Source organism: Opisthocomus hoazin, chromosome 1 (genome assembly GCF_030867145.1).
Source record: "Opisthocomus hoazin isolate bOpiHoa1 chromosome 1, bOpiHoa1.hap1, whole genome shotgun sequence".
In the NCBI taxonomy this organism is placed as follows: domain Eukaryota; kingdom Metazoa; phylum Chordata; class Aves; order Opisthocomiformes; family Opisthocomidae; genus Opisthocomus; species Opisthocomus hoazin.
In genome coordinates this window covers 34,568,102-34,591,756 of record NC_134414.1, presented here as the reverse complement: position 1 = coordinate 34,591,756, position 23,655 = coordinate 34,568,102, and the positions used below count along the sequence as shown (strand labels likewise).

General features: G+C 41.2%; 1 protein-coding gene across 7 annotated transcripts in view; it reads left to right on the top strand.

Moving 5' to 3' along the window:
- The window catches only part of FNDC3A (fibronectin type III domain containing 3A), a 124,035-nt gene that overhangs the window by 50,535 nt on the left and 49,845 nt on the right, over positions 1 to 23,655 (top strand). For 5 of the 7 annotated variants that reach the window (XM_075421743.1, XM_075421733.1, XM_075421723.1 and 2 more), the window contains one exon: positions 19,496 to 19,572. In XM_075421743.1, the coding sequence (XP_075277858.1) occupies positions 19,496 to 19,572 (77 nt within the window). Of the gene's footprint in view, positions 1 to 14,195; positions 14,255 to 18,900; positions 19,048 to 19,495; positions 19,573 to 23,655 lie in introns of those variants that run through there. The other 2 variants (XM_075421762.1, XM_075421772.1) reach the window with 2 other exon arrangements.

Here is a 23,655-nt window from a genome sequence, read left to right as displayed (position 1 = left end):
AGATATGAATCAGTTCGCAATTTAGTATATTCATTATAAGGTGTTCAGTCAGGTTCTTCTTTTCCTGTCTCATTTTCCTGTATATTCTGATCAGTTAATCTTCCCTTGGATCTTCTCTAATCTGCTCCTTTCTTCCCTCTTTTCATGACACTGCAAGCTCCGCACTGCAAACGTAGCCTGACTGTAGGAAAGTTCTGGAGACATTTGTTTGAAATATCAGTGCTTCAGCTGCATACTGAAGACATCTAATTTTAGGTGTCTAAATGTGTGTTTCTATATGTGGCCTTGGATCTAAGCTCCCATTATACTTAGTGAAGATTTAGTCACTAGCTATAGTACGGTCAGTGCACTTCAGCTGACATCAGTTTACACTGAATAGCTCTCCAGGCTCCACTGTCTGTACTGACTAGATCTCCACTTGCTATAATAGGAGTTTGAAGTCCTAACTTGCATGCAGACACATAATTTTAGATACCTAAATGAGATATCTCCGTTTTGGAGCTAAAGCCTGGCTATTATAAGCTGAAATAAGTAAGGCTACATCCTCAAAACATCTCATTTGAGTTTGTTGTTTCACAGTTGTACCCACAGTAAATGTGCTCAAGCATGTGAACTCTTTGAACTCACCCATTTCCATGAGCATCTAACATCTCACATCTTACAAGGAAGTTACCAGTACTTGGAGGTGCATGTTGGGAATGGAGTTACAGCGCTAAGTTGCAGCTAGAGAATGCCTCTAGAACTTGGTTTTCGTGACTGTAGTCAGTCATGGCTAGCCCACAAGGCTGGGAAGTATTTACTGAAACCACTGAGATTCAGGTGCTACTGTGGGCTGAGTCTGGAATCAGTTGGATGAGTCTTGCATAAAGCACATTAAGTTTGGCAGGTCTGCATCTGGCAATATTATCATACTCGCCTGGCACTACAGTCAGTTCATCTATTTTCTTCCCTGACTGTGCTGTTGATGGGAAAGAAATAGCCTTGTACTACTTGCTTTATGGGGGAAAAAGAGGGGAAAATTTATGTAGGGTATCTTCTTGGTTTCTAATGTAAGTAAAAAGTTTGTCTAATGTAAGTAGTTAGCCATTTTTAGCCATTTGAACTAAATCAAAGATCAGAGATGCAGGCAGAGGAGTCTGAAAAAGATTTTACCTAATATTGTCACTTAATATCCTAACATTTAGAATAATTTATGCTGGTAGCATTTTGTGTGTCTTAATTGTATGCAATCTGGTTGATTGAAATAATAAAGTTTCATGAAGATTGGTAACATTAAATAGAGAAAGAAGCTTCTTAATTTTGTTATCTGATCAATTCTTTAAAAACAAATGGTGATTGAGTTTCTATTAAAAAAAAAATAAAACTTAATGTTTTCAAGTTGACTTTGCACTGGGTTTCACAAAAATGGAAAGGCTAGAACTTTGTGCATCAAAGACTTATTTTGTTAAATCCTCTGTCACCACATGTACAGTATTTCCAGAATTCCTCAAGACAGAGCAAGCTCCCCACACATGCCCAGGCTGCCACAGTGGTGCCAGCAGCTTACAGGGCCTGACCTTGCTCTGCCTCCATTGCTTTGTCATTCAGTGCTGAAAGTTGTTGCATAGACAGAGGGCTAAGGTAGCAACAGAAACAGACCAGGAGGTTAGTCTCCCTTTTCTCCATTTTCACCTGTGCAAGGCTGCTGTGTTGTCTGCATGGGTACATTTTTCTTGCCAGAATGTAATATCTAACTGAATGTTGCAACTTTGAATCCAGGGACTTTTTTATTCTGTTCTTGGTTTTGCTTTTTTCTAGTGGATGAATCAGCAGCGCATGGCTTGATAGATATGGCTATGCGTGTGTTATTAATAGTAAATTATTATAGTTGTCTTTTTTTGACTGTCTGTTAAACGACTGAGGCTTTGTCAGCTTGCATGAGTTACATGATCGCAATGCTCTTCAGCTTAATTAAAATCATGGCAATATAACTTCCCTTCCCCTTCTTCCTTTTGCAGACATGCAGCAATCTGTTTTACATCTAAAGCAGTTTATTATTAAAATGAGGGAAAAGAAGAAGAGGAGAAAGATAACAAGGTCATTACAAACATATAGGCTAGCTGTGCACAAATATAAACAGCTACTGTGTAATGTGAGTTACAGACCAATTACAAGCATGTAAGTTCAGCCACTTAAAGCCATTAAGAAACAGTGTAATTACGTGGGGTTTCAAACAAATTCGAAAGGGCCAAATTCACTGGTAGTAAATACAGCTACCCATACTGCTGTTCGTGTTTACTTCTTGCCAAAGAGAAGCTCTTTCTCACACTGCAAAGGGCTTTCCAGTTGTCCTTCAGAAAATCCAGTTGTCTGGAGCAGATGCCCTAGGATACCATCCAAGGAACCTCAGACTTTACAGCACCCAATAACTTGTAGATGGGTCTCAAGTTAATGGTATTAGAGCTACTAGAGAAGCTGACTACACCTTCCTTCCCTTTTGCTTAATCAGCTGTTCTGTGAGCATATAGTTTATCTCCTGTGCCTGTTCTCGGTTTGTTTTTTCCAGTACCCGTTCTCCAGCAGTTTCACTTAGCCTGTCCCTTTGGTGCTCTACATATGGGCCATCTTCATAAATACCGTGTATATTGTGTTTCCCTTGGATGATTTTGACAGTTGTATTCAAAGGTAGAATGGATGTGCCTTCCAAGTCAAATGAAGCAACAGCTACAATGAGAACTATGAATGCCAAACTGATAGTCTGTATTATTGCTTCATTAATAATTCTTAATAGGAGTTAATATGGAATTGTAGTTGCAATAAGATGCGAGTGAGTTGCTGTGAGTCGGGTAGTGAGTATTCCTCAGAATCATGACTTCCTCGTTATGAAGTATTGCAACAACCCTAGAAAAATCTTAAGAAATATGGACAGGTAATTTGAAGTAGGAGGACAGTGCTGAATAAAGACCACAACAGGACCGTGGGCTGAGACAAAGTCCCAAAGTAGGGAAAGCCCTGCTTCTAAAACACAGCTTTAGCAAGCCAGTTGCAAAAAACAAAATGAAAACCCAAACCAGACAACTAAAGCAGGTGGAAACAAATTCCCAGGTAGAGGGCATGGAAAGAACTGTTAGGTCCAGGAGCTGTAACTTAATGATACTGCAGCCTTCTCTTCTGAGAATCAGAATGAAAGTTGAAGATGACAGATAGAAGGAGAAAGAAGTGGCGACAGAGAGTTGTCAGCCTTTCTCTTTTTCTGTTTTTCCCACAAGCTGTGTTTAAGATAGCCTCTTGAAAGACAGCATTTAAGTGAAGTGCTACTGTGTCACATGTTCAGCTGCTTTAGCCTTGAAGAGGTTGTGCTCTGGAAGACGCCACTTTCTTGCAGAGTTAGCTCTTATGGTTTATGCAGCCAAGAGACATCTCAGTAAAACTCTGAAGTAGCAGGTAGATTTAGAAAATTATATGAAACATACTTAAGTTTGCATTTATTCTTACTTTTTGTTATGCTTTCCATATATAAAGAGGAAGGCTGTGAAAATGATTAGGGGACTGGAGCATCTCTCCTACGAGGAAAGGCTGAGCGAGCTGGGCTTGTTCAGCCTGAAGAAGAGAAGGCTGAGAGGGGACCTTCTAAATGCTTATAAATATCTGAAGGGTGGGTGTCAGGAGGATGGCGCCAGACTCTTTTCAGTGGTGCCCAGTGACAGGACAAGGGGCAATGGGCACAAATTAAAGCACAGGAAGTTCCAGCTGAACATGAGTAAGAACTTCTTCCCTCTGAGGGTGACAGAGCAGTGGAACAGGCTGCCCAGAGGAGTTACGGAGTCTTATTCTCTGGAGATCCTAAAAACCCGCCTGGATGAGGTCCTGTGCAGCCTGCTGTAGGTGACCCTGCTTTGGCAGGGGGGTTGGACTAGATAACCCACTGAGGTCCCTTCCAACCCCTACCATTCTGTGATTCTGAGATATTTTGTGATCAGATGCAGAGTTGTTCAGTTCCATTTTTTTAAAAAAGTAAGTTTAATCTTACCTAGCTTTTAAGTTCATTTAAATCTGAAATCTCATCTGACTTTTTACTCTTATTTTTCAGACGATAGTACATACAAATAAAGTTGTCTTCCAGTCAGATCCTTGCAGTGCTTAAAGCCCAAGATGACTTTGGGAATTTGAGAAGCTAAACTATTTTTTTTTTTTTCTTAAAGAGATTATTTTTTTCTGAATTGGATAGTAAGGGGTCAATAGCATAGTGACTCCCTCTGATCTAGTGTGACGCTTCTGGCAGTGCAGTGTTGGGGAGCAGCTGGTGACTTAGCAATGCTTCAGTGAGTGAAAATATTTAGTGAGTTACAAGGGCAGCCTGAGCAACTGGAACCAGACATTCCAGTGTGAATGACTTTTAAAAATCACTTGCTAGGAGAGATGAAAAATAAAAATGTATATCAGCAAATGCTGAATAAAGAGGTTCACACTAGCCCGTCCTCTGCATAACTTCCACTCATTTCCCCAGCTTCTACTGCAAATGGATACAAGAGGACTGACGAGCGTGAGGTTTTGAGATTGATTGTTGGTGGTTTGATCACTTTTTACCGTGGCCTTCTGGCCTGTGTGTTAGAACAGTGCTTTTCTATGCAGGTTGTAAATCTGACATGATGTGTATGTAGCCTTTTCAATAAAGTATTTGTAAATATTTCAGCTTAATATACCCTTCTAATTCTTACACAATGATTGCATAAAAAAGAGGAAAATGTACCTTGGAAATACCCTAACTTTTCTCTTAATTGCAGCTATATACACTCTCAAGTTTCCTTGCATTTATTTCCAGCAAAGATATGACACATACTAGACTATGAATCTTATTCATATGCCCACACAGCTTTATCTGTAGGTTTTTTCCCCAGGTCATCCTCTGACGGGTCTTTAAGATACCATCCAGAGCACCAATTTGCCCATAATAGCCTTCCAACTGTGACTTATGTTCATAGAATTTCAGTGTGTTGTCATTTTTTTTTTTCAAGTTACTGAGCCCCATCCTCTCATCTGAAAAATAGATCCATTATTTTTGATGGGAAAGCATCTAGTCTCATCTTGGTGACAACTGTTAAATACAAGGGTGTCGGGTTTGGGGTTCTTTTCAGAAGCATGTAAATGTGTGTGGCTGGATCATCTTGTGTGGTGGCATTGTGCTGCTAGGTCTGGACAAGCAGTACATTTGCAGTCAAAGATTTCTGTGCAGCTTCAGAGAGTGGGACAGAGGTCTGAAGTGCCTGGGAACATGCCACATAGAAAAAGAGGCTGAGTGTCAGGTAAGGTTGTATCAGTATAGGATATAGCTTTGGGGGATATGAAGGCCAATGGGAAGTAAATAGAAGGACTGGAGAATGCAGGTGTAAAGAATTGCAGGTATGCAGTGGAGTCGAGGCCAGATACCTGCATGTTGCCTGTCTCCATGCTGCAAAATTCAAAGCATAGTATAGAATGTGTTTTTTTTTATCTCTGGCTCTAAAGAGCTTCAACAGAGTCAATGTAACCGTGGTCACATCTGGATGGTTGCATCCAGAGGGTAGTGGTCAACAGCTCAGTGTCCAGATAGAGATCAGTGACAAGTGGTATCCCTCAGCGGTTCATACTGGGACCAGTACTGTTTAATATCTTCGTCAATGACATAGTGGGATCAAGTGCACCTTCAGCAAGTTTGCAGAAGACACCAAGCTGTGTGGTGCGGTCGACGCGTGAGGGATGGGATATCATTCGTGGGGACCTGGACAAGCTCAAGAAGTGGGCCTGTGTGAACCTCACAGGGTTCAATGAAGTGCAACGAACTGCAAGGCCCTGCACCTGGGTCGGGGCAACGCCCGCTATCAATACAGGCTGAGGGATGAAGGGATGGAGACCAGCCCTGCCGAGAAGGACTTGGGGGTACTGGTGGGTGAAAACCTAGACATGACCTGACTGTGCTCTCACAGCCCAGAAGGCCAGCTGTGTCTTGGGCTGCATCAAGAGAAGTGTGGCCAGCAGGTCCAAGGAGGTGATTCTGCCCTCTGCTCTACTCTGGTGAGACCCCACCTGGAGTCCTGCATCCAGCTCTGAAGCCCTCAGCACAGGAAATACATGGAGCTGTTGGAACAGGTCCAGAGGAGGGCCACAAAAATGATCTGATGGCTGGAGCACCTCTCCTGTGAGGAAAGGCTGAGAGAGTTGGGGTTCTTCAGCCTGGAGAAGAGAAGGCTCAAAGGAGACTTTATAGCAGCCTTCCAGTACCTGAAGAAAGCTGGAGAGGGACTTTTTAGCAGGGCCTGTTGTGACAGGACAAGGGGTAGTGCTTTTAAACTGAAAGAGGGTAAATTTAGACTAGATAAAAGGAATAATTTTTTTACCATGAGGGTGGTGAAACACTGGAACGGGTTGTCCAGAGAGGTGGTAGATGCCCCATCCGTGGCAGCGTTCAAGGCCAGGTTGGATGGGGCTCTGAGCAACCTGGTCTAGTTGAAGATGTCCTTGCTCATTGAAGGGGGTTGGACTAGATGACATTTAAAGGTCCCTGCCAACCCAAACTATTCTATGAACCTTTCTTGTTATTTTTTTAAAGGTTTTAAATTGTGGATGAAATAGGAAAGTATTGAATGCTAAAGCATGATGCACAGCTAGCCTGGAATATAAATATATCCCTACTTAATCACTCAGTAACCAATGCACTCGGGTATCTTTCAGCTATCAAGATATTCTAGAAGTACTTGGCATTTCAGCGAAGCTGATCATCCAGACTCCAATGGCATAGGAAATCTGTATTCCAGAAGTAGTAAAAGATCAACAAGAACAGGCATTAACTGTCTAAAGGAACGTTGTTTGAATTGTACCCCTAAACTGGGTGAAATGCAGTTATATATAATGCAAGGTCATGCATGAGATTAATAAATTATAAATGGGGATCTCCTCACCTGAAACTTGAGGAGGAGGAGGAGGAAGCAGGCAAGTTATTTGATTCACAAGGTAATACTTATCTCAAGTGTAATGTATCTGTTTTTACTGTGATCATAAAATGCATCAGGGCATTGTTGTTGCTAGTACAGCTTGGGATGTTCAGTAGCGTTTTACAGGATTCTGATGAGACCTCAACTGTAATGTGATAATTCACATTTGCAAAAGATGAAGCTGATTCCAGGTGTTGCAGAAAAGAGTTATTAGAATATTCAGGAGAATGAGCCTATTTTATAAAAGGAGAGTAGAAGTGCTTGGTTTATTTGGCTAAAAATGAGTTTTGTTAGGAATAGGTAAGTAAACACCAAGGATTTAAAAAAAAAAAAAAAGTTTATAGTTAATACCAGAGCTGATTGAGAGCCCAGCTGAATGTCAAATGGCTGTGAATAACTTTTATCTAATTACAAGAAACTTCCTGACTACACAGGAGAGCGGTGCTCTAGAACAGCACTCCAGTGGGAGACGTACCAGCAAAAGAAATGACTGTTTTAAGATTAGTTTTGATGCTTTTACGTAGAATCCATTTATGATGGATCTTGATGTATGATAATGGGGGAGAGGAATGAAGCTGCAATTGCAGGTGAATGGACTTGATTCATGAGGTCTTTTTCGGTCCTTGAGCCCTAACAGTCCAGCAACAGAAAATTTAGATCTCCTGCATAGAGATAGTAGTGAAGCAATAAAAAGATTTCCACACAAAGGACACATTTACTTTCTAGCTATTAAGCAATTTTCTTGTCTCAGCTCCTTAGTAGAGGGATATATTGATTCATACATAATGTATGGTAAGGAGCTCCACATATGCATGTGTCTTTTCCCCTTTCTCCTGGTTTGGAATGACAACTTTTGTATGTCTGAGCCAAGTTAGTTGTTTCATCCCTGGCCTCTTGTTTGGCACAGGTAAGTAGATTACTTACATAGTTCTTTCTGGCTCCAAGTTCATTTTGGCTGCCAAAGCAGCGGGTGTGTTACTTTACAAAACGTATTTGGTTACAGAGCAAACTGAATTTGAAGAGAACACTGCAATGGCATAGGCTTATCTTTGTGTCTGGTCCCTGCTTACTGCTCTACCAGATACTTTCTTTCTGTTAATACATATTTATTAACATTGTTGAAAGCTTTTTATCAACAACAACCTTTGTCATAGATGCTCTTAATGTTTGAGCTTACATTACTTGCTCTGTGTGGTAACTTGCCTGAGATTTGGAGAAAATAATTCCGTGTTGAAGGGATCTGTAAAGAGTTCATTGTAGGGAATCAAAGAGCCTTTGTCACATAAAACACCAAAAAGACTGAATTTTTAATTTCAAATGCTAAAACAAGTTTAAAAGGTTTATTAGTTAGCCTGTGATGATTTTTTTTTAGCTAACCCAGACTCTGAAAAACACTTTTGACTCAATTTCCACAGTAAAATGTGAGGTTTGCGACAGGAATTGGTTGAAAATCTTTAGTGATCTGTATGATAGTAGAAACATTTCGCTACAGAAGAGGCTGCAGGTGTTGGTAGTAAGCATGGTGCCTTTCTATGTTACTAAGTCTGACTGAGAACATCAATTCTTTTTTATATGTACCCTGATTTGGGGTTAATTAATTCAGGACCAAATTTCAGCAAAGCTTTTTGAACATGAAAATTCCCGTATGTTGACCTTAAGTCATTAGCAGAATCCAAAGTCTTAATCTAAGTGTTTATTTATCATGTCATGTGCAATGTTACTAAGAATTTTCAAGATCAGTAGCTTTTCAGTCAAACTTATTTCCACTGTCTTCAGAGTATCCCCTATTGTAGCTGCATTCATAAGCTTGTCTTGTTGGTGAAAAGACAAGAGAAAAGTATGTCTGTGCAATGAACTGTAATAGCAAGGGGTCATGTTCAGGTGTTTGGATTCCACCTTAGGTCAAACTTCAGAAGCTTTTAGCTGCAGAATTCTCAAATGCTGCCCAGGTCTCGCCCACTGAATCATGACCTAATCCTAGCAAGCGCATTGAATCCATTGCTTCTCCTGTTTTGACTATGCAATTCCCTGCATGCCTGTGATTGTACCAAACATGAGGCTTCAGGGGAAAAGCCAGAAGCCAGACATCAAAGTCATGCCATGCCGGAGTAGAGACAGCATAGAGAGAGTATATAAATGTTGCCTTTCTCTCTCTCCAAAAAGAAAGGCTGTTTGTTTACTCAGGCTGTATTAAGTTTATCCCCAAATGCAAAAAGTATCAGCAGCAGGAAATTGGTTAAAGCACTCACCCAGAATTGAGGAGATGGGAGGTTTTTAGCTGTGCAAAGTACCACAGAATTTGAACTTGTAGCTCCGAATTCCAGCAGAGTCACCTAGCCATGAGGCGCTGGGGTGGTCTGAATTTAGGCTTTTCTCTGTGTTGTCTTTTGGAGATGGGCATCTTCACCTCAGAAAAAAAAAAAGATTAGATGCTAGAGGGGAAACTACACACACAGGAAGGCAATCTGCCTTTTTCTGTTGATGTAATGGGGATTCCTCTATGACTTAGGTGAAGTCCCGGGTTCTCGCTCCTGTTTTAAAGGCTGGCTCTGTATTTTCCATTTAGAAGCTCTTGGATTAAAGGAGTTAAGTGTCTCTAGCACGCACAGGAGCTTAGTGTGTTGCATTCCAGTTTCCAGTGGCCCATCTTCAGCAGAGGTGACCCAGGTTATTCCGTAGTCTGGTGTTCGTAGCACATTCCTAGACAGGAGCGAGCTGTGGGGTTAATCTGCTTGAGCGTAGCACAGAATTTAGCCTACCTACTAACTGAACATGAAGACCACCTTTTCCTGACAGTAGGAATCTACTCTCTGAAAACTTGATGTACTCTACTGAAATTGGACAGAAGAGTGACTAGAGCAGGCCTAAACCAGATATCTACTTGAGGACACAGTGTCTGTGCTTAACAATTTGTGTCATTTGCTATGAGGTGGCTCCCTGATAAATGTGCAGAAGCATACAGTTGTCCTCCGGAGGCAGCCAGTGAATCACCCTGCTGAAGCCAAGTATTTGTTTTAGATACTGCAAACTGTAAGGTGTGTAACATCAGATGTTTTCAATTTTGGTCTCATTTTTGTTGTGTGATGATTGTGTAACTTGCTTGGGGCTTGTTCTGTACGGTTTGTGTCATGACAGAAGGATTTCACATTCCCTAATGTCACCTTCTGAAGAGTTAGCTTCAGGGACTGTTTTTTCACTTGTGATTTGAAACAGAACTGTGTGATAAAATGATACTTCAAAAATTATTTCATAGTTTAGAAACCTACATCTGAACATTTGTTTGTGGAACTGCAGTGTTGATAGAATCTTTGTTGGTGGACTCAAGTGAATGCCTCTAATGTAGGCATAAAAATAATTGTATGTGGTGAGTGTGAAGAGAGGAAGTCCTATAGGAGTGAACTCTTTTTCCATTTCTTTGTATTCTTACGGAAGACCTTTTCATCTGACCAGAACAGCAAACTCATTTACCTAACATTTTGGTGGGACAGAGCTCTTGGATGTGAAGGGTTTTTTAAATCAGCAGTTATCATTAACCTTTTACCTTTACTAAGAACAAGATTTAGCCCTGGTTTTGCACCCTAGAAGTGTTTTTGTGGAGCCAGTGTCATTCTAGTTTTACCTAGTTTTCCCTCTTTCTGCTAATTCATGTAGAATCCTGAATTATGGGATTCCTGGAAAGCTGAGACACCTTATGTCTTGCTAACTTGGTTTTGTGTCTTCCAGTTAGGAATGACCACTCCCAGATTGGTCCCTCTAAAGAAAGATGCATGTGGTATTTATTTTAGATATTAGAAGGACTTCAGCTGCTTATAACATAACAATTTTTGTTCTGCTTTATTTTTATTTTAAATGGACCATCTGAATCTGCATTGTATTCATTTATATAATTAGCTTGAAGCCTAAACAACTCGGAGGCTTTCAAATTAAAGTACATATTATTAGTAGGTACTAGGGACTCTGTACGTACCAGAGTAAGTACATCTTTAGAGGGGTCTGCCTTGAACAGAAATAAAAATTTGAGTTGGGCACTGATTTTTCACTTGGCAGCCTTTTCTTGTATTAATCTCTTGGTCGAGTTTCTGACAATGTATGTGTTGTAATACTCAATTACAATTTGCCCCAGCAGAATTTTGTTATATCCACGGGGTCTTCTGTGTATTTTCATCCATGGTTTTAAAATATCTAACCCTAAAATTTGGTAAAATTGTTTCAGCATATGTATGCTGTTTATGTTATTGATTTTCTTAATACATCATATTCATATAAGTAATGTTCAGTAAGTCATATTCAAGTCATAATCTATATGTAGATATATATACGCACACCTCTGTGTGTGTTTATAATAACTTGAGGGGGGACTATTAAGAAATTTGCACAAAGGTGGGCAGGGGCTTCTCTGAACATCAGCTCTTGAGACAGCAGAGCATGTCAGATAATTTTGCAATCTGGTTTCAAACCAATGTAGCCAGGTAAGTATGCACAGAAAAAATAACTCATTAGTGTAAGAAGTTGCGTATAATGATGCTGAAAACGCCTTTATGAGTAATTATACTACATAATTTCACTTTTGGCACAACTTGGGGGGGGGGGGGGAAGTTAATGCTTGTACCTTCCAAGATCTCTCTTCTCTGAATCAACATGCTCTTTTGTAGAAGTCACTGTCTACACACCAAGAACTGCCAACTGTTGAGTTTCACTTCTTAACCACAATCAACTATCAGTAGTAGTGTTTAACTTTTTAACTTTGCAGTCTGCAGTGCTATATGGCAAAAAAAAAAAAAAAAAAAAAATCTGATTAGCAAAACAAAAAGTCTGGTGGTAGCAACCGTTAGATGATTAAATTGTAGTTTTTCCTGAATGTTGTGAATCAAATGGAACATGATAAAGCAGTATGCACAAATATTAAATATTAGTCTGAAAAAGTTGTGGATCAGTACTGCTCAGTCTAAGTGCTAGGAAATTAGGCTCTCCTTGAGGAAAAAGCTAAGCAAATATGCAATGCAGTTAGATTAGAATGAGTGCAGATTATTTTTCCTGCTAAGAATAAAAACATTTTCATCAAAGCTTCTCTGTGTTAAGAGTGGTATATCACATTTGACTCCCTTTGAAATGCAATGATTTATGGTTCACCTGATATTTAAATTGGAAGACTATGAGGATGATAGAATAATTTTTTTACATAACTCTTCCCCATAGTTATGAAATAATTACCCTAAAACTAAAACAGCAAACAAAATGGAGCAATTTAACAATCTAGGCTGCACAGTACAAAGTCTGTGTCGTATTTCCACATTAACATCTTTGATTCATTGGTACTTTTTGTTAACAAAGTAGCATAGAGTTGCTCACTGTGCTGCACAATGACTTCAGAAAAAATGTCTACAAACTTTTTATTGTTGAAGTATCTCAGAAGACTAAAATCATCCTTCTGCAATCTCCCAAGTGTAACTTCGTGTTGTGAAGTTTGCATCGTTCAAAGGCGTGGGCTTGCAGTCTTTTTTAATCACAAAATTGCACAGTGGTCGTTGTTTAGAAACAGGTGAAATTAATGTACATTTAACATTTGAACATAGCAACCGTTGTCACCTTTTCCCTTTGAACATCTGTGAGGCCATTGTAAAAGAAAACTGATAGCTGTATTAATGGTAAAGTGCTGTAGGAACCTGTCATCTCTGTCCTTTGCCTATGAGAAGGGATTGCACGTCCTTTCTTTGTTTTTCTGAATACGTATGTATGGTTTCATGGGAAAGATCAGGATCTCATTAGGGTATAATCTTTAGAAATACTATAGTTAGGCTTCATAGCTTTCTGCTTTTATCCATTATTCCAAAGTCTCTGTGGGTGAAACTGGTGCTTTTTTTCCTTGCTTTTGAAAGGAACTATGTAAACGTTTTACCTTCAGTTTTTCCTTGCGTTTGCCAGCCTGCAGTCTGCTGATAGATTTTTGTAGCCAATTAATATATTTAAATTGATGTTGCTGCTTTCTTAGCTGCCGCTCCCCAGCCTTGATGGCAAAAGTAGACAGATGGATGGGGGAAGGGATTGCTTTGTCGGGATGAATTTAGAGTGTAAGGAATATGTTGAGAGCATTGCGAGCTGAAGCCTTCTGATTGCCTGTGCCCTTGCAGTGTTCAGAGTTCCTTCTTGTGCCTCTTCCCCAGCTCTGGCCTAACAGTAAGTTCTGTGCTTTTATTTTTTGTTACTACTCACCTTGATTGCATTGCATCTAGTAAATGTAAAGCTGCTGATGCTTTGTGACCATTTTTTTAGTGCCTGTTAACCTAAAGTACTAATTTGGAAGTATGTTTCCGGGCACAGCTTACAAGGCAAGTGTAGACCCAACTGGTGGTGGTGGTTGTTACTGGTTTTTGTCATTAATTGTAGCTGCTGGGAGCCCAAAATAAAACTTTGAAGTCTTAGCCATTATGTAAAAGGCAGAGCGGTGCAACTATTTGTGGCATCGGGGACTATTGATTTACTGCAGGCCGTCAGCGTTAGAGGGGCGTGCTGCGACGTCAGCTGCGCACTCCATTGTTTCAGCTGCCGTGGCCTTTGTGTTTGATCCCGTCGGTGCTTGCGTCAGTGATGCATATCATCGCCTGCGTGATGTCAAAGTGTGGGTGTTCGGTTATAGAGCCGTAGTTAACCTAATGTGCTGCAGTAAATCCTCGGTGCCATTTCCTCCTGGGGATAAGTGATTCATCGCCGTTCGCATTAGACTAATGCTAAGTATAGCAGCGTTCATGAGCCGCGGTATCCACACAGATTAGCATCAAAGTCACTGCAGGTTTCTAAACACGGCGCCAGAAAGCGGTTGTTTGCAGCCAGGTCTGTGGGCGCACCTCCTTTCTTAGGTGTAAACTGATGAGCAGTTCATCTAAAGGCGAACCCCGGGGAAGGACTGGGCCCAAGTAATCCTTTGTAACTTAACCGTGCTAATTAACGTAAAGCCTTGCCGCTGAAGAACGTGGATGGCGCCAGCCAACGGCCATCGGCAGGCTACAGTAAAATCTGGAGCAACGGCTCCAGAGCCCTAGCGGCTCCAGAGCCCTTCCTCGGCGGGGAGGATGCCCCCCGCACAACCGCCGCGCCTGCTCCGTCAGGCCCAGGCCCGCCGGCCTGGGACCCGGCCCGGCCCGGGCAGGGCGGAGCGCAGCGGCGCGCAGCGGGCCGCGGGGCGGAGCGCGGCGGAGCGGGCAGCCGCGCACCTGAGGGAGCCGAGCCGCCCCGCCCCGCTCCGCCCGCCGCGGCACGCCGGGAGCAGCCGCCCGCCCGGCCCCGGCCCCGGCCCGGGCCCGACATGAGCGGTAAGGTCTGCCGGCTGCCCGGCTCGGCCGCCGCGGCGGAGCACGAAAGCAGGGCGCGGCGGATGGCAGCAAAACCGGCGTGGGGAATCCCGCTCCGGGCGAAGGGCGGGCGGCCGAGGGGGCGGCGGGCCGGGCCCGGGAGGCCGCGGCGAGCCCGGGTTTTGTCAGAGCGGGGCTGTGGGCGGTCGCTGCCCCGGAAGAGCACGGGCTCGGGCGGCGGCGAGCAGGGCCGGGCCTGCCGGGGAGTCAGCGACGGGGCCGCTACCGGGCGCCTTCGGGCTCGGCGTGGAGCGCGGCGAGGGTTAGCGGTTAAAATAAAGAGAAACCGGCGGTCTGTGAGGCAGGCGGTGTCCCCGTGTTTTCAGGAGTGGCTGCGCTTGTCACGGCTGTGCAGCGCTGTCTATTTCGCTGCACGTTCTGTGGTGGCTGCAGGGAGCAGTGACGAGGTGTTCGCAGTCTGCTCGGGTTGGCGTGTTGGGGAACTTCACCTGCTGGTGCTGGGGGGCGATACTCCTCCCGTTGCTGGGGTTTTTTATGTGGTTCCTGTTTCACACGTTGTATGTGATCTTTGATGGGCACCTTCTTGTTTTTTAAAGCTTAAGACAAAATGTTTGCATGGAGACTTTACAAGTCTTTGATAGTAGTGAAATAGCAAATTTCAGGACAATAATAAACGGAAAGTGGTGGAACATCCATTTCTTGGGTGCAATTGAGTTAAATAAACCTTTACTGTGTTTGAGACGTTTTTCAAGAATAAAGTGTAAAACACAGCTATGTGTTTGGTTTGTCCCCCACAATACTTCTTTTCCACTTCTTATGTAAGAGAACTTGAATATCTAGAAGTAAGTAAATAAAAGATTCAAGACCTCTTACAATGGTCAAGTCATCAACGTTCCTAACGTAGTGGTTTGGATTAAGTCAATTCCATTTATCTGTAATATAAAAAATCAAATGTTTGCTTATGTGTTGGAGCGGGTCCAGAGGAGGGCCACGAAGATGATCCGAGGGCTGGAGCACCGCTCCTACGAGGACAGGCTGAGAGAGTTGGGGCTGTTCAGCCTGGAGAAGAGAAGGCTCCGGGGTGACCTTATAGCAGCCTTCCAGTACCTGAAGGGGGCCTACAGGAAGGATGGAGAGGGACTTTTCACAAGGGTGTGTTGTGATAGCACAAGGGGGAATGGATGTAAACTAAAAGAGGGCAGATTTAGATTAGACACTAGGAAGAAATTCTTCACCATGAGGGTGGTGAGGCGCTGGCACAGGCTGCCCAGAGAAGCTGTGGATGCCCCCTCCCTGGCAGTGTTCAAGGCCAGGTTGGATGAAGCTCTGAGCAACCTGGTCTGGTGGCAGGTGTCCCTGCCCATGGCAGGGGGGTTGGAACCAGATGATCTTTAAGGTCCCTTCCAACCCTTACTGTTCTATGATTCTAACATGAATTCCTGATGCTGCTGTTTGCTGGTACTTTATGATCAGTCTTACCTCATGGTAAAACACATCGCTTTGTCATGCACCAGTCTAGCCGAGGCCTAAAAGCATGCAGCTTCCTGTAGCGGTGTATTTCTCTGAAGTAGAGCCAAGATCTTCACGTCAGTTGTTTATAAATGGGAAAAAAAAAATCTGTTTTTATAGTGTATTAGCATTTTATCTTTAGATACAGGAAAGCTTTTTATTTAATTTTTACAGGTAGTAATATGCTTTCTGTCAAGAAATCAGTAATTTCACTGTAAAGACCCTTTATTAAAATATATAAAGTCTGACAACTTTTTTTCCATGCTTTCTGTTTTCTTGAATGATCCTCTGCAATATAACTTCATTCCACAGCCACTTGGAAATCTAATCAGAAGTAAATTAGAGTTCGCTCTTACCTCTTGAATATTAAAAATATATTTTCATTAATTCTGGAACTTTAAAGTACTAAAGATGGGATGAAAGTTTTCCAACTACTAATTTGATTCTATTCTAACACTGCAATATTTTTTCAGGGTCATACATTGCCTTTATGGCTTTATTTTGCGTATACTGCTAGATTACGGGTATACTGAAAATGGCTTTGTGGATCAACCTTTGTACTGGATTGGAGATAACTACTTTTTTTGTTTGCTTGTTAGCGAGATTAAAGCACAAAATAAGTGAGCTTTGAAAAGATTGTTAAACCATTTTCTTTAGACATTTAAAGCAAAACAAAACAAAAAAGCCAAACGCCGAAATACCTGCCAGTTCACAAAGCAATGGGCTGATCATGTTAGAGTTCCTTCATCCCCTAAGGACACTGAGTTTGCTGTAGAAAGTTGAAGTAACTGGATCTTAATTCTCAGTTTACCTGAAAGTTAAATAGTTCAAAATTGTGAGTTTAGTAAAAGTGTCAGTGTTTTGTATTCACTATGGACAAACTACAAGTAAGCAATACAAGATACAAGCTGTGTAAAATCCACCCTGTTATGTAAGAATTTAAACCATTATTTGGTTGAATGGCAACTTATAATAAATATACTTCAATTACTGTTGACCTTTTTGAATTTATTGTAAGCTGCTCTGAAGCACTTTTTCAGCTTCTCTGTTGCTGCTTTTCACTTCACTCTCTTTTTAGCACTTCATACTCAGGAGAAACTTTCACTGGAGCATTCTTGAATTTCAGTTGAGCAAAAAGACCTGAAGAACGTTCGGTTCTCAATTTGTAGCTTACTGTAGTCCTTATATTCTTTGCTGTCGCACAGTTCAGTTAATCTTTCAATTAAGGCCTTGTTCTAAAAAGTCTCTTTCCCCCCTCCTCCCCCAGTTGTGGGTTAACACTTCGTCAGGCATAAAGCTGTGATTCTTTTTAGGTAATACATTTCAGAATTTCTGTATCTTGTTCTGAAGAAGTCCCTGTAGTATGTGTAATCAAGGTGGATTACAGACTACTTTTTTAAAGAATGCTTTTTGTTCCTTTTCCCTGCTCTTGGCATTCAGACGTAGTTATCTTTATTTTTCTGTCAAGTTCACACTTATCAGAATGAGGTATGCTGGTCTTGCATAACGTACTTTGCATTTACTCAGTACTTTCCATTTACAGATCTTAACTGAGTTTGTAAAGCATTAATGTAGAACTATGAAAGCCCTTTCAGAAGCGTTGATAAAACTTCACCTAGAGTTGGATTGGTGCTTTTGGTAGCTTCACTACATTAAACTGGAAATTTGGAGAATGTAGCCTGGAGTGTCTGAATCCCAGCCTTATGCACTTGGCACAGAACCTGGTCAGATTATATTGTGTGTTTCAGTTTTTCTTTAATGATTAAACTTCAGCAGTTGTTGCCTTGTGCATTTTAAACACAAGAATCTAAGGATGTCTGTAGGCAGTCACGCTTGAAGCCTGTGCCGGTGTGCCCGCTCTCATAGAGGCCAGTATCAAATGCTAAAGGGGAGAGCATAAAGGTAGAGGGCAGGCACAGAGAAATAACTTTCTTGTTTCTAGCTTCCTGAACCAGAAGTTGTAGTTATATTTTTGACAGTTCTTAATGGATTATTTCTCTGAATTTGATTAACTGCTTCTGAACCTAACCTTCAGTTTCCACAGTGTTCTTAAAGCAAGGAGATAGACAATTCAGTTGTGCATTTCATGAGGAATTCCTTTGTCTATATCAAACCTTTTACCTGGTGATTTAATTTAATATCTCTGATTCTTGCACATGAGAAATTGGAAATGATCTGTCTTCCCATTTTCGGGCAGTTTGTAGGTGCTTTTTGTATAGGTCCTTTACTATTTCTCTCTTGCTAGGCCTTTCATGTTTTAACCATATTCAGGTGGAAGAATCATGGTCTCTTTTATCTTTCCTGATAATCAGGTGGAAAGCCACTGTAAATTTCTCTCATTTTTTTGTCCTTTTCTAGTCCTGTGTGTTGTTTTTGAAAAGGTGGAGGCAAGCACTGCAGATAGCACTCAAGGTACTGAGGTGCAGCGTGGATTTGTAGCGTAGCATAATAGTGTTTTCTGCTTGTTCTCTGTTCTGTGAGTAATGATTTTTAATGTTCTTTTTCGTTCTGCAAATGCTACTGAACCCGCTCGGCTGGTATTTCCTTAGAAATACATGTAGTAACTCCATAGTTGCCTATTTGCAGCTAACTTATGCTTATCGCTGTAAACAGATACTTCTGTTGTTTTTGTCCAGGTGCATTACTCTGTACTTCTCTTCTGCTTTTTTATCATCTGGTCATTGAGTACTGTGAGATCCTTTGTAGCTCTCTGAGTGTATACCAAAGATTTGTCACCTCACTGTTCATTTCCTTTTCCAGAAATTTTGTTAATTCATTGAACAGATTCATATTTGTATGCCTCTGGGACTGCTTGGGTCACTCTAGGCATTTTGAAAGCTGAGCATTCACTTCTCTTCTTTGTTTCCTGTTCTCAAACTGGTTACTTATTTATGAGAAGCCCTTTTCCTTTTTTAACCAAAGGCAGCATTACTTCTTTAAGAGTCTTTGAGAAAGATTGTTGAAAGCCGTGTATGTGACAGTGTCCCTGTGCTCTTTGAAGGTATCAGATTTTCCAGGCAGTACTTTATCTACAAATGCCACCTTAACACATCCCCGTTGTGTCAGATTTATCTAAGTATCTGCGAACTCTGTTCTTTCTGGTTTGCATGGTACAAGGATCATCATGGTATCACAACTTTTCTCATTAGTAGGAGCAGACTTACTTTGCTTAACCATAGAACTGTGTATTACTGGTTTGTAATACATTGGCTTTCCCCTGGGACGTTAAGTTAGTGTGCCGTTTGCCACCTCCCACTCGTCTGGTACTGAGACCACTTCAGGTGGTAAGTCCGTAGTAAAGAGCAGAAATTTTGTAAGTCATTTTCTTTACAACTCTTGACTGAATACTATCTGATTTCAGCAACTTGTTTCACATACAAGGTTTTTGTTTCTGTTTTAAAGTCTCTTTTATTGTCTTTTTGTCTTGGGACACTTCTTCTGACTTGTCACCTGTTAAGAAGTTTTGACATAAGCTCTTTTGTGAGCTTACTGACAGAGAAGGGAGAAATACCTGCTAGTGATTTAAAAAAAAAAATTAGCTTCTGTTTTTTTCCGACTGTTTCTGAAATGTCTGAGAGTGCCCTTTGCTATAATTGTATCTGTACAGTTCAGTGCCTTTGTTTATCCATGTTATCTTGTATATTTTTCACTGAGACTGCAGTTCAGTATATTCTTTGAACTTTCTCAAATTACTAGTTGGTGCTGTACTGAATATTTCTGTAACCCATTTAGGTCCTGCTCAGGTTCCAATGATGTCCCCAAATGGTTCAGTGCCTACTATTTATGTGCCTCCTGGATATGCCCCACAGGTATGTCGCTTCATTTAGTAGTTCTTTTATGTTTTTTTATGCAAATTACAGGACTAGAACAAAAATAGCTGAATCAGTAACTTAATGTGTCAAGTTTCAGAGTCACTGTGGACAAGCAAATAAATAAGGGGAGATGTCCCATAATATCTCTGATGGGAGACTTCTCGTACTGTATATGTGCCTGTTTAGTTATGTATTAACTACTTACGTGAGAATAACAAGCACAGTTCCTTGTTGAGTTCAGGTTCCTAATGTACTCAATGACCTCCGAACAGAAAATACAATCATGACCCAGATAGTTAATTATGTAATAGGACCTATCCTGAGTTCTGTGTTAGTGGATGTTTTGGCACCAATATAATTTTATATACATACATAGTTCATGTCTGGGAAGTTCTCTGGGAATAAGGAATAAGACAGATCAGTTAGAAAAAGTGTAGCAAACAACATGGGATAAAGTAATGTCTAATATATGTTTCTGCAACTTATCTTAAAATGGGGCGCTTGATTTTCTGTGCTGTGCAATTCCTAATTTAGATGCCTGAAAATGAAATGCACGCTAGATAACGTGGACATCCTTTAAAGTAGATTAAAAGGGTGATTCCTCTTGGCTATTTTCAATATCTGTATCATAGTGAGATCTGTGGCCTTCTAGCTGGTGTCTCGTTCTTTCTCTCAACTGTAGAACGAGCCTAGGGGTTAATAGGTCAGACTGGAAGTTAGAGCAGATGAATACCGCTCTCCATAATGCAAGTCCTGCTCACAATGTTCTGTTGTTGTGACCAGTCTACCTCTGACTTAGCATGCACCTCATGGTGTCCATGGAGAAGAGACTGCAACGTGTAAAATGCAGCCAAAAAACCCACAGTGTCCAGCAGGTGTTACACAAATTATCTGAACAGCATTAAAAAAAAGTCCTCTAGCAAAAGAGAAGGCTATTAAATTAGGCAGGCTAATGCTCTGTAATTTCACCTTTCGTCTGTTGAGAGTTGGCTGGTAAGCATCCTTCATAGCTGGGCTCCCAAAGAGGCAGAATAAAAATGAATTGAAAGTAACAATGAAAGTCCATTTATCTTTAGGTCATAGTAAAAAGTCTTGATTCCTTTTTACAATCCATTTTTAAAGACCTGAAAGAATTTTTGAGATAAGTGAAAATTTGAATTTTACCGTATTTCTTGCGTAGTAAATTTCAGTTGATGAAGTACTGAATGTTTAAAAAGTTGTGTAACCTGTGACAATCTGAATAATCTTTATGAAAATAGTTTATGCTTCCTTTGAGGACAGCATGCAGCAGACAGGCTGAAGAACTGGGTCTTGCTGGGGCACACCGGTTAGCCTTTCACTGGAGCTTGGGAGCGCAAGCAGGTGGTGTGCTAGCACAGCTCTCTGACTTTTGAACTGAAGGTCCCTCACATCTATCCAGCTCAGAGTACAGGTGGAATGAGCTCGTGTCTGCTGTTTTCATCTGAGTAGAAGTGTTATAGTACAGAAAAAGCTGTAGTTTATAAGGCTTCTGAAGTATTTACTGCTGCAAAACGTACCATCCATTATGGTCTATAATGGAAGTTCCTGGTGCAAGCCAGAAGATTTGACAGTAGTCTTGCAAAGAGTCTAACACTACTGAGCTAAGAGTTATCCCAGGCTTAATATAGTCCCAGCAAAGTAACTGATCAGGCATAGTGTATTTGTAAATGTCAGCAACTGCAGGTGTATTTTGAGGGAAACTGGAAACCAGCTAAACATCTAAAGCTGTCAGCCTGGAAGAGCAACTTCAGCATAACCATCTTTTGCCTATCCGTTTTCATTTAGTTCTGTTGTGTCTCTGCTTGCTTCAGTCCTTTTTTGACAATGATACAGCATACTGTCCTCTGTTGGAAGTTGGAGATAACTACAGAATAAAGTATATTTTTCTTATATCACATAAATAAAAAGCAATTAATAAGCTGATTTACTTCTCCCTTCCTCTTCTTTTGGCACTATAGTTTTAAAACTGAAAGAAAGCACAACTTCCATCATCCTATCTGAGCTGTCTGCATTCACTGTCTGTAGTGAATTTTCCAGGGATGTTTGGTTGGTTCACTCAATCAAATGGGCCTGTGCCACAGATGCACGTTTTGCTAGCACAATTAGGATAATAGATAGCTTGTTTACTTTTTTTAACTTAAAATTATACGCTTGTCATGATGCTGTTACTGCTGTTTGGAGGGTTTTTATCTGTGTAGTTGCCTGGTAGAGGCCTACTGTTGAGGAGTTGATTTAGAGGCGCTGTTACAGACCTGTCAAACTTGCCTCGTTTTACACTATTAAACTTAAGGTCCCTGCTGCTATGAATCGGAATCTATTTCTGAGTACATAGACTATCAGCAGACCCAAGAAAACAAATAAATTATAAACTAAGTAGCCTGGGTTTTTTTATGGAAGCTGCTTCCTACATAAGCTGAATCTGCTCATAAAATCATGATAAATTGCAGGTTTTTTTGTGTAAGCAAAAAGGACTTAAATAATTAAAACTACATTTTAGTGTTTAGAGAATTTCATTGGACAGCAGAAGTTCTAGTCGTATTTACAGCTGTTAATGTATCCTGCCTTTAGATAGCACACAGCTGTGGTTGCACAGGTACAAAGAGTGTTGTCTGGAGTAAAATTACTCTTTTCCAAGAAGAGACAATTCTGTATACTGAAAATAGCAATTTTTTTTTTTTAAAGTTCTATGGTATGTATGTATTTTAAAGCTGTATTCACTTAGGTAGTCTATATTAATTTCCAGCTCACTATTTATATGTAAGAAAGATGGGATCGGCTTCATTGCGTATGTACTTCTATGTCTTCTGAGTATTGCTTGTGTATAAAGATCTTCTTTTTACCATTACACCGGAAGCATACAGCTATGTCTGCAGAACTGTCTTTCTCAGTACAGTAGGGAAGTTTTGAAACAGTTTCCTAGACCATCCTCACTTACCTTGCATTGGTTTGGCTAGCAGGATAATTTTGGGGTGTGCAAATTAGGTTGCTGTCAGAGAAAACAAAAACAGAAGCTCCATTCCAGATGTACCAGGTGCACACCAACCCCTAACAGAGACACAGTAAAACCAGCGATTGATCCTCCAAACAGCTTGCTGCCATGAACACAATGTAAGTGTTCATACCAGGTCATGGGACTAAATCTAGCCAAGCATAATACCCTTAAGCTTAAACAGTGGAGGTGAAAGCAGCTTGGCATTAAGTGCTTTGATCTATTGATCTGCTCCTGTTGCACCAGATTACTCATTGGTGTATGTGTAGATGTCCCCACCTGATTTCAAGTATCAGTGAAAACTTAGGTTTTAGGGTTGTCTTGTTCCCTGCTTTTGAGTATAGTCATGATATTGGAGATTCCATTTTCCTCCTCCTCTTCTGGATAAATGTTTCATCCAAAAACTTACATTGCAGTTCCTGCTGTGTCATTATTTACAGCATTTTATTAGGAAGTGGAGAACAATTTATTTATTGGCATCCCAGACACTAAGGTTATTGACACCATGATACACACAAGTCAAATTATGCCAAGATCATCTCTAGGTGTTGGCGACAGTCATGTTCGTTTGTAAATTTACCACTAGTGTTACAGGCCTTGAGAGGATCATGATGGCAGTTTTTCCTGTGTGTGATGTGCTGCAGGGAGGGTCCCCTCTCTCTGGTCCAGGTAATAAGTGACCCTCACATAGTGAAGAGCGTTTTCTGCTTCGATACTTCTGCAATATGTGCCTTTGTGCCTGCTTTCTGCCAGACCCCTCTCACGTGCTACGTGTACTGTGCACAGCACTCCTCAGCTCCATGCATCTTACGTGACCACACTTGCTCTCATTGTAGGACTGCGTATGCTGCTTTCCTTTCTTTGAGCTTCTAGCAGCATTGCCAAGGACTGCACTCAAGTCCCTCAGCAGAAGGCTGTCCTGTCACAGCTCCCGCTTGCCAGGGAGATTATTGCACAACAAGCCTCTTCGCACACCTCTGGCAGAGGCTGCCACAGAGGCCCCCATTTTCTGAGTAGCATGTGGCTTCTTTCAGGGTGCAAGACATTCTCACTGGGGGAAAAAAAAAAAA